The sequence below is a fragment of the Dysidea avara genome, chromosome 3, assembly GCF_963678975.1.
Source record: "Dysidea avara chromosome 3, odDysAvar1.4, whole genome shotgun sequence".
NCBI classification, from domain to species: domain Eukaryota; kingdom Metazoa; phylum Porifera; class Demospongiae; order Dictyoceratida; family Dysideidae; genus Dysidea; species Dysidea avara.
In genome coordinates, this window is record NC_089274.1 from 26,916,423 (window position 1) to 26,926,874 (window position 10,452).

At 37.4% G+C, this 10,452-nt stretch overlaps 2 protein-coding genes and 1 long non-coding RNA gene across 8 annotated transcripts; 1 reads left to right on the forward strand and 2 right to left on the reverse strand.

Annotated features, from left to right (window-relative positions):
• Nucleotide 1: 1 nt before the first annotated feature.
• On the forward strand, nt 2-1,636 carry LOC136248444 (ATP-dependent DNA helicase pif1-like). The gene is made up of 3 exons (XM_066040225.1): nt 2-95; nt 137-967; nt 1,062-1,636. The coding sequence occupies exons 1-3, from the start codon at nt 2-4 to the stop codon at nt 1,634-1,636; spliced, it is 1,500 nt and encodes a 499-aa protein (XP_065896297.1).
• A 650-nt stretch (nt 1,637-2,286) lies between these two features.
• LOC136251878 (uncharacterized) lies at nt 2,287-4,280 on the reverse strand. Of its 6 annotated transcripts, none has more exons than XR_010699241.1 (10): nt 3,788-4,280; nt 3,598-3,641; nt 3,370-3,547; nt 3,264-3,320; nt 3,024-3,208; nt 2,833-2,984; nt 2,702-2,782; nt 2,579-2,650; nt 2,459-2,525; nt 2,287-2,407 (listed from the first exon to the last, which is right to left on the reverse strand). It is a non-coding gene; the product is annotated as an uncharacterized lncRNA (long non-coding RNA). The 6 variants fall into 6 exon arrangements; XR_010699242.1 differs by having other exon boundaries at nt 2,833-2,973; nt 3,784-4,275; XR_010699238.1 differs by having other exon boundaries at nt 2,833-2,973; nt 3,260-3,320; nt 3,788-4,273.
• Nucleotides 4,281-8,451: 4,171 nt separating this feature from the next.
• Nucleotides 8,452-10,078, reverse strand: LOC136251879 (uncharacterized). Its single transcript, XM_066044280.1, has one exon. It carries the CDS (start codon nt 9,966-9,968, stop codon nt 8,640-8,642), a length of 1,329 nt encoding a protein of 442 aa, XP_065900352.1. The 5' UTR covers nt 9,969-10,078; the 3' UTR covers nt 8,452-8,639.
• Nucleotides 10,079-10,452: the final 374 nt, after the last annotated feature.

Here is a 10,452-nt window from a genome sequence, read left to right on the forward strand (position 1 = left end):
AATGTTTGTAACTATACTGACTCATTGTGATCCAGCAAATCCAATTGAACTATGGAGTGATCATAAGACAAGCCTTGCTGAGGATTATCTACAGCGTCAACCATTTGATGATGCAATACAACTATCTGGGAAATAGGTTCATTACTCGCACACACTGGTAAATGTCTCTCTGACTATGGCATTCCTTTGCCTACATATAACTGCAATGCAGATAATAGTGTTGATGGAGATGTGTCTCAAGTTGCAAATGCTTTACATAACCTGCTCAACCCCCAGCAAAATGAAGTTGCTGATGCAATAATTTATGCAGTTAATTCACATGATAGACATACACCTAAAGTATTCTATTTGGATGGACCAGGTAGAAGTGGCAAGACTTTTACCTACAATTACTTGGCAACAGCAATGCATGCAAAAGGCCACAAAGTGTTAACAGCTGTATGGACTGGCATTGCTGCTACACTGCTAAGTTGTGGACGAACTGTACACAGTTTGTTCAAACTGCCAGTCCCTTTACTTGACACCAGCTGTTGCAACATTACACCAACTTCTAATTATGCTGCAATGTTAAGGGAAGTTTCACTTTTCATAGTAGATGAAGCATCAATGGTGCCCCTACATGCTTTCAATGCCATAGACAGATTATTACGTGATATCACTGGAATTGACATTATGTTTGGAGGTAAAGTATTTTTATGGGGAGGAGATTTCAGACAAGTATTACCAGTAGTGCAACATGCTCATCCAATTGCAATCATAGAGAAATGTATTAAGAGACCTGTCAATTGGTCATCTGTCACCAAGTTTCATCTCACCACAAACATGAGGGTGAATTGTGATGAAGTAGAGTTCTCTGTGCTGAAGTTGGGTAATAATGAATTTACAATGAAAAGTGATCAGCCATTTGAAGGATGTATTGCAATGCCTGATAGATGTGTAACCAATTCAGTGGTGACATCAGTATTTGGTGATGTATTTGACAAAAACACTTCGTGTGATATTGTGCCCAACTAATGATGAATCATTGAGGTTGAATGAAGCCATACTGCATTGTATTCCAGGAGATGCAAGAATTTATTTTAGCTCTGATGACATCTTAACCGATGATGATGAGGAGAGGGCACAATATCCAATTGAATTCCTGAACAGTTTGACACCATCAGGAATGCCACCCCATAGGCTGTCACTTAAAGTTGGTGCAGTTGTGATGCTACTGCAGAACCTCAATTTACATGAGGGACTGTGTAATGGCACACGCCTATTGGTAATCCATCTACATGAGAATTGCATTGATGCTGCAATCCTAACTGGAACTGCAGTCAACAGCAGAGTGTTGATACCACGCATACAACTTGCACCATCAGACAGTGACATGCCATTTGTCTTAACCAGATGTCAATTCCCATTGTGCTTATCTTATTCTATGACAATCAATAAGGCACAGGGACAAACGTTTGGGAAAGTTGGAATTTATATGGAGAGACCATGTTTTGCACATGGACAGTTATATGTGGCATTTTCGAGAGCCCGTCGTTTTGCAGATGTTTTTGTGCAAATTGTAGAATCTACACAACAAGGAAGACACCGAGGTACAACTTATACAAGGAACATTGTATATAATCAGATTCTTTGTTGATTGATGTTACTGAAGTTCATATTATAGCTACTGTGGATGTGTGTGTATTTTTCATATGCAATGTAATGATTAATTAATGTGTTGCATTAGTCTGAATGAATGAGTAATGATTGAGTGTATATAAATGAAGCACATTTGTGTGTGTCCCACATACAATATACAGAAAGCATTAGTAATGCGCATTTTGCGTGGGTGCAACTAGTATAACACTGTTTACAGTATTCAGAAATTTGGAATTTCTAGCTCAGAAATATTTATCACCCAAAACCCAGCCTCATGCACTTTTCCTTCATAATTATATACACCTTGGCAGCAGTATTGGTTAGGCATAACCAAGCCTGTAAATACCTTCATAGTGATCCCCAAACACTGTGAAAAAAGCTCAGAATAATAAGGTGTATAACAGTCTTATTATGTTAGTATTGGAATGAATTAGTACAGTATATATTAATAGATTAGGACTTTACTATAACAAGCTTATTGAATACATTTAAGATGGTCATATATTAGAGATTAAATCGCTAGTATAGTGCGGTGTATTATCAGACTATACTAAGCCTATTTCAACCATATATTGGCTACTATACTACTGTACTTTTTTACTTTCCTATAATCTGTGGCTACCTTAATTAAATAATTTCTATAATTATATTTTTAATGAATTTAAGTCTGTAAATATGTTAAAACCACAATAGGTACAGCTAGTAAATCAATGTCTCCTTGGCCATGACAGTATCAAATCAATTTCTTCATTTTTCAGTCTTTATCCAACTGCAGCAGGTAAGACAGTAAATACAATTCACAAGTTCCATTACAAATTACCTGTATTATCATCATTATGTAGAACTCTGACAATCTGTTAGTTGTCTGGTAGAACTGTCCCACAGCTCTAATACAAAGATGGTAAATATAATGTTTATTCTGGACAATCGTTGGACTTACAGTTTGTAAAAAACTGGACCTTGTCTGGAAACCTAGCATTACCATGTAGAACGGCGGCTAGGTCCCACAACTCTATTAAAGATGGTAAATATAATGCGTATACTGAACAATCATTGTACTTACAGTTTGTAACAATCTTTTAAAACTGAGACCGACAATCCATGTACAACTAAGACAAGTCTGATAAGACCAGGTCTCACAACCCTAAACGGAGGCAAACATAATTCATATTCTGGATTACTTGGTGTACTTACAGGTGTTATCAGTGAGTCTAACCAGACATAAAACGACCACTTAGTATGTGACTTTGTTGGGCTAACGTGTTACGTAAGCTCACAAGAAGCATCTGATACACTGATAACCAAGTCCAAGAATCTTGTAATCACTAAGTACAACTGAAACAAGACTAAATATAATATAATTTGCATACTCTCAGTGAACTTACTTTTGTTAGCAATACGAGCATGGTCAGTGAAATAAGGACAAACAAGATGGAACAGGTACTTGAAAGCACTCAACTCATTTACAGTGCCAGACGAGGTAGCAGCCGTCAGCTGTTGATAAAAAGTAGTGAAAAACATGAAGAAATGAGACCGGTTCCCAAAAGAAATGAGACCAATTTCCACAAACCTAAACGAAGGTAAATATAAATTGTATACTGGACACTCTCAGTGTACTTACTTACAGATGTTAGCAATACGAAGAATCTCCTAGAATCGAGACCAAGTCTGTAATTCCTACCCTATTGAAAAGAAAATGAATAAAAACACAATCAGGCTTAATGCACTTACAGCTGTAAGTAATTAGAAGATGACGTTGAACAACTCCGTGAAAAAAGAACCAAAATGTCCACACATGGTCGCTACCAGATTCTTTAACGGAAGCAGCTGCCATTGAAGGAAACTAACACTGCAGATGTTGTACACTGACAGCCTGTAGAACCAAGAGGTTCGACAAGAAACTGTACCTCTGAAGAGATAATATACAAAATCATAAGAGCAGACCATGCATACTCTTACCGTTGATGGCTGATGAACTGTGTCCACTCGTCATCCGCCATAAGCTGAGATAACAGGATATAAAACATGTAATACGTACACACCAACACCAAAGTTGAATCATTTGCAGGCCATTGTCATACAATACACAATAAACAATTTAATACGGCTAAACCTATCGTACAAGCTATCATTTTAGTCTAATACCTACTCATCTAGAGCTGTTTTTGATGGCTGCCATTGAAGGAATTGTCCACTTGGCCACGCCACTTCACCACTACCGTGACAGGCCAGCAGGGACAAGCAGGGATGTACAGTTGTGGTCCATAACTATCATCGTGGCTCATTGGACGATGGCGCCGATCGCGCACACTCTCTCCGCGAGATACACCGTCCGAGGACACCACCATATCACTCACATTTACAACCTATGATACAACAATAGCGACAAAGATGGCGACTTAATTGCATCTAATACGCATGCGCACACCACTGACCCCTTCAATTTTAGACAAGCATTACTACGAAGTTTTGCAGGTGTGCTAACTGTGCAAGAAAATCTAGATTTGTATGACTCTTAGATTGAATAATTAATTTTTCTGGTATTATATGCTTTGCCATATGAAAATGTGTGCGTATGAAATTATCACAACAAACTGAAGCTAGTTAGCTAGATATAGTGATTAACAGAAGTGTAGCTATTTATTGTAAAATCATCATGACTTTGTTTGGTACAGTAAAAAAATCTTAAGTCACATGGGATGGTGATAATGAGATGGTGAAGCTAAAAATAAGACAATAATGAGATCTGATGGTGAAGCTAAAAAGTTATCACATTTAGTTAAGTAAACAAAGCCATACAAAGAATGTGTATTAAACTAAAGTATAATCTGTTTCCCATAATATAAGATGGGGTTTATGCTAAAGTATAAGATAGTTAGTATAATGCAAGACTATACTGAGATTATTTGTATAGTTTAAGCCATTAGATATACCATCTTATATTCCTCTTTTTTCACAGTGAAACCCTTCTGACAAGTTTCTGTGCATGAATTATTCTTCAAAATTTCTACTTATAACTTCAGCTAAGCATATCTCAACAGGTTATGAGCTTGATTTCTTCACTGACTTTGGCCAAAGATGCACCTATTCACCAACTGCAGCAGCTACAATGCGTGTTATTGGACCTACTTTTCTCCTCCTTTGTGTCCCATTTCTTTCTCCACTACCATGTAGTTGATTCACGGTAACTCATGACATGGCTTCAGTATTAGTGTGACTAGATCGACAACAGAAATGCTTCTCATACTGTTCTTTGTTTGTAATGCTGTATATCAGATGGAACATAGCTGAAGCAAAATGGCCACTTCTACAGTACATAGTCCTCACTGGCAATAAGTTCAGTTTATCAATTCAACTCCCTAATGCAAAATATCCCTATATCAAGTAAATTGGCTATAATGGTGAGTTATATAGATCGCGATATGTTTTGATATTTGGTGTCCTAGCCATGTGCTTTTAACTTATAACTAGGGGGGGTCTGGAGGCATGCTCCCCCCAGGAGATTTTTGAAAATTATACCCTCTGAGATGGAATCTGAGAGTGATATTTCATCACAATTTTACTTGACTATTGTATTAGAGGTGACTGCTCTATTGGAGTATCTCAATCATGGTAAGCTTTTGGCTAACAAAGTTGCTATTGTCCAACATTTATTAGAATAGCTATACTGTTACTGAATATTTGCCTGACACAGTGCTGTATATTTGGTGACTAGAGTATCTTGATTTTGATGTTTATATATGGGCCAGGGTTTCCATCTACCCTCCTGCTGAACTATTATTTTATACAGCAGTTCTGCACAGTATATATATACACGTATATGTGCACTCAAATATATACAATCATGATAATAGCTAGACAGCTAGGATCTTAGAATGCAGTTCCCTTGAAAATGCTGACAAACTCTGAATACTGAAAGGTTTATACATTTAACAGATTTTGGTGTGTAGCTATATAGCTGTTTAGACAACAATCAAAGAAAAATTACTGTTTGTGTTAAAGAAATTTATTTGATTAGCCACTGTCACTCATATATGCACAGTTAGTGGTGTACTTTTATACAGCTATTTGATTTGGAGCATGTAGGCTGGCCATTGGAAGTCTTGGGAATACAGCATTTATAAGGTACCATAGACATTGGTAACATTGTGTACAGCTAAAAGTCACAAATGGAAGGATCACTGGATGAGATTTTCATGACATATATAGCACAATTGTTATAAAATTTTTGGAAGGGGATCAAGAGCCCCCCCTCCCCTTAATTCAACACTGGTTGAAATGATAATGGATAAAGGTGACATTTTTGTTGTAACACCGAACATGCTTTGATAGGGTATTTGAATGTTCCGCAGAGTATTGTAACAATCAATCTATTTTGTGATTGTTGCTGACTGTACTGAGTATCACTCACAAAATGAGTATTACTCACAAAATTGGAATTGCTGTCTTATTGAGGATGCCGCTGAGAAGGCTAAAAAAAACTGTACATGAAGGGAGTTAACCATACCCTGTCAAAGGGAGAAAAGCCCCAGACCCAGGGGTGACTTAATCCTCCAGCAACATGCATGCATATGCAGCCAGGCATACATACCGATATGTTACTAAGTATGGCATATTTATCATGTTGTATTTATAACTCATCAGAGGAAGGGACTGTATACATGCAACATATGAAGCCATCACTATCACTATAGTATAACAGATAAATGTTCAATTTTATTTTCATGTTTGCACATGCATCAGCACTGTAGATTTGCATGTAGCTAGCCATGTACGTATATGCAGTTCCTCCATTAGCTATTTATGAATGAAGACAAAATAATAATAATGTTGTTTGAGGTTATATGTTATACAGGTAGAGCATATCCACATAATAGTTTGATGCATTGCATGACAGTAAACAGTATTGACCATATGATAGACACACTAACTGTTACACACTCAGCTACACACACTTCCATTGTATGTATGTACTGTACAGTATGCCACAGGCAACGTACTGTCTGGCTGAAGTGATGTCGAACAGTAAAAAAATCAAGCCTGTAGCCTTATAGCCATTGTCAAGTTACGCTTGTCTAAAGACACCAGTATAATTTATTTATACTGAAAATGTTTTTTTAAATTATTGGAAGCATTTCAGGTCATCATACTGAGGCACTTTTGTACCTCACCGATGTTGCCAAGGCAGCATGAAGGTATTGTGCTGCTGGTTTCTGGTCAATTTTGATCCATGATCCAGTACTACTGTACTGTATGATATATATATGTATCTACAAATGTGCAATTTAATATATATACTACAAACTTAAGTTTCCTTAAATTATACTGCATGTATACACAGTAAATTCAAATGGGTTAATTCAACCTCCATGGGTAAATTTCAACTACAGAAATTTTGGGCCATTTTTGGTTAAAATGACCATCTAAAGGTGGGATAGGCATTTGAACTAAATCAGTCAAAATAACTAGGAAAGTCAATGATTGTTGTTGAACTAACATATTTGGTAATTTCAGTGTGTATTGTCAGATCTATATGGTAAAGTATAGATGATGGCCAGCTAAACGGTTAAATTTACATTGGTACAATGGTTGTTATAACATATTTTGTGGTTAATACTGTTACACCCCACAATCAAAAGTGAACATGGAGAACATAGGTTTTATATACAATTTGAATACTCTAATAATGCACCAGGAGCTATGTTTAAAGTATATTAAGACTGATGCAGTATGTAACAATTATCACCAATATGTGTAATAGATATATTAATGTATGTTATTACTAATGATGACTGACTCGTAATTAATGAAAACAAAATAAACAAATATTGTGTGACAACACTGACAAGAGTTAATTTTACAACAGAAGGTTAAAATGACCATGATGGTAAGATTATTAGTTAGAGTCTGAAAAGACTATGGGACATCTGCGTAATATGACCGTACTAGCTATATCTTACAAAGTTAACATAAACAAGTACATCCTAGGGTCATTACTACCAAAAAATCGGTCATTTGAATTACTGGTAAAACATGCAACGGGTCATTTGTACCCATTTGAATTTACAGTGTAGCTTTGTTAACATTAATAATATTATGCTGAGGTGGAAACATTTCAACCAAAACATTATGTTTGTACCCAGTGGCGTAGCTATCCCAGAAGGATTGGATGGGCACCACTGTATGTGTACAAGCTGCAACAATTAGCATGCGAAGCATGCTGCAGCTATAGGGGGGTCTGGGGGCATGCCACCCTAGGAAATTTTGAAAATTACATGCTGAGGCTCAATTTGGTGGCCTTTTGCAGCTAAAATTTGTCATCTCTAGTAGGACACTAGCTGTACGAACATTTTGTTTGCATAATAATTATTATTAGTCACGTATATAGCTGTAGGAGGCTTCATATTGCACCTCGTATCGCACAATTAGATATAGCTAGCTACGTACGGTGAGTACCTGAGTTGGTAGTGCACTGGAACTGATTGGTTGGGCCTGTGCCCTACCAGTACCCACCTTAGCTACGCCACTGTTTGTACCTAAAACTGAAAGTATCTACCATGTTTAGCCACAAAGAGATATTTTTGAATTAATGGATTTTCTAATTATAAAGCACTGTGAAAACTATTGTAGCACTTGGAGGTGCTAACATTACATATACTTTTTGACTGAACTAAATAATCAAAAATTAGCACTTTGGTGCTACCATTTAACAGTGCACAATCTTTGGTGGATGTTTGGAGGAAGCATTGCAGAGATTGTCTTTTTAGAGTAGTTGACGGTTCTATCAGAGTATTTTCTTAGATACTCCACCTATTATAGTTTTACGGATACATTCATTATTACTATAATATCATATATTTCAATACAAGCATGTTATCAGTACATTACAAAAAAAACAAACAAACAAAAACCCTGCAATCTTGTGCAGAAAATTATGTTTGCCATCAACTGTTCTTCTATAGGGGTTATATAAAAGTTACAGTCAGTGGGCAGCATTATATTTATTCAGGTACAGTAGCAAGTTTGGAATTGACCAATACCTTAGTTGCAGTGGGGCCTGGTTTACCACCATGAAAGTCAAACTTCAATTCCACACCAGGTCGGAAAATTAGGCAATGTGTAGAGCCACCAAAGTGAAACATACCTAACTGTTGACCTTTCTTCACCCACTGTCCTTCAGTAACAGTAATATCACAGGAGGATACTTCAACCATTCCAATAGCTACAAAGCACATCAACCCTATGTATGGATTATCTGCTTCAATGGCGATTATGGCTCTGGTCTGCACTTCAGCAAGGTAACCTTGATCAAAATGATCTTTTATCAGTGGCTCAGAATAGTAGGTGCCATCTTGAACATATGCTTTAACAATTTTACCATTTACTGGACTGTGCCATCGGTGATAGTAATAGATATCAAGAAAGCCTTGGTATACAGTTCCTCCAACAAATCTGTCAGCAAGTGGTTCATTTGCTAGCATAAACTTCAAGTTATAAGGCTGGCCTTTTATCCAAAATTTGCCATGCTTTGAAGCATTTCTTTCTACTCTCAATGGTGCTGATTCGCATGCATTGACAATAACTTTGTCATCATCTGGATGCGCAATAGGACGGGCGTTAGGTCGAGCTTGTCTGGTAAAGAAATCATCCCATGAGGTGAAACCATAGTGTGGCTTACTTGGGTCACATACAAATTGCTCTTCAAAGTTTCCTCCCATCTTTTCTATGCATTGGTTGCTTAGCCATCCATCAGTCGTCAGAACATAACATGATGAAGGTGACATTAGAAACTTTGCCCAAGTATTTAGGATTTTCTTAAGATGAAAATTTACTGTCGTGTTTAAAAATGCAGCGTACCCACCAGTTGTGCCTGCTTGCTTATATAATATTGCGTACATTGATACAACTACAGAAGGACCATCTGGATTGTATTCTGGAGCTTGTAACAAGATATTGTTCATTAGTTGAAGCATATGGTGGTAATTTCTAACCTCGGATTGGCTGGTTTGAGACCTCTTAGTTGTTGGGGTCTCAGTAAACATTTCATTGAAGAACATGGTAAGCTCTGCACTACTTTCTATGGCATCTTTGAAGCTTTGAACAACTGGATTCAGTGGTTCTGGCTGCGCCTTACCATCAACTTCTTTTATTTGCTTTTGCAACCATCGGTCTAAAATGGCTTGATCAGAAGGCAGCCACCTGCCTACACAATACGGCATACTGCGGTTGTCGATCGCCACCTCGTTCTTGTCTGTGCGAGCTGGTGTGTCATGATCTCCAGTGGGTCTTGTAGGAAAGATACAGCAGCAGTTTAGAAAGCGGCTTGCCATTACGAACTTGCTGTAGAGAGATTCAGCACTCCAGAGAAAACTGAACTTTGTTGAGTAAGGTATGCACACCCTCTAATGTCTCCACAATCATGTGACCGAGGGCATGTGACTTTTCGTACCCAGACCTGTTTGCGCATTAGCGCGAGCCCGGCTGAGCACGAGACTAATTTCCGCCTAGAGGAGCAGCAATGTTGCTAAAAAAAATTTTTTTCTCGGATTTGCCAACACTCCCAAAATGTATTAGACTATATGGAGGTATAAATATTTCAGGGATAAAATTTTCGCTGGTAACTGACCCACAAAACCGCGAAATCAGCGAAAATGTTTCCTCCTCGAAATACTATTTCCCGGGGTTAGGGCACGAGACTATTCTATATTATTATTATTATTATTATATATTATAATGTGCAGAACCTCAAAAGGAGTGTGTGGCACAACATTACAAGTGGGTGAGTTGTGGGAAAGGGGAGTGTGACATATTACA

Bases quoted from the DNA above. Each gene is read 5' to 3' on its own strand.
- LOC136248444 (XM_066040225.1), top strand. From the start codon at position 2: ATGTTTGTAACTATACTGACTCATTGTGATCCAGCAAATCCAATTGAA. The intron at 96-136 runs GTCAACCATTTG...TCTGGGAAATAG, and splicing joins TGCTGAGGATTATCTACAGC to GTTCATTACTCGCACACACT. The intron at 968-1,061 runs GTGATGTATTTG...ATTGTATTCCAG, and splicing joins AGTGGTGACATCAGTATTTG to GAGATGCAAGAATTTATTTT.
- LOC136251879 (XM_066044280.1), bottom strand. From the start codon at position 9,968: ATGGCAAGCCGCTTTCTAAACTGCTGCTGTATCTTTCCTACAAGACCC.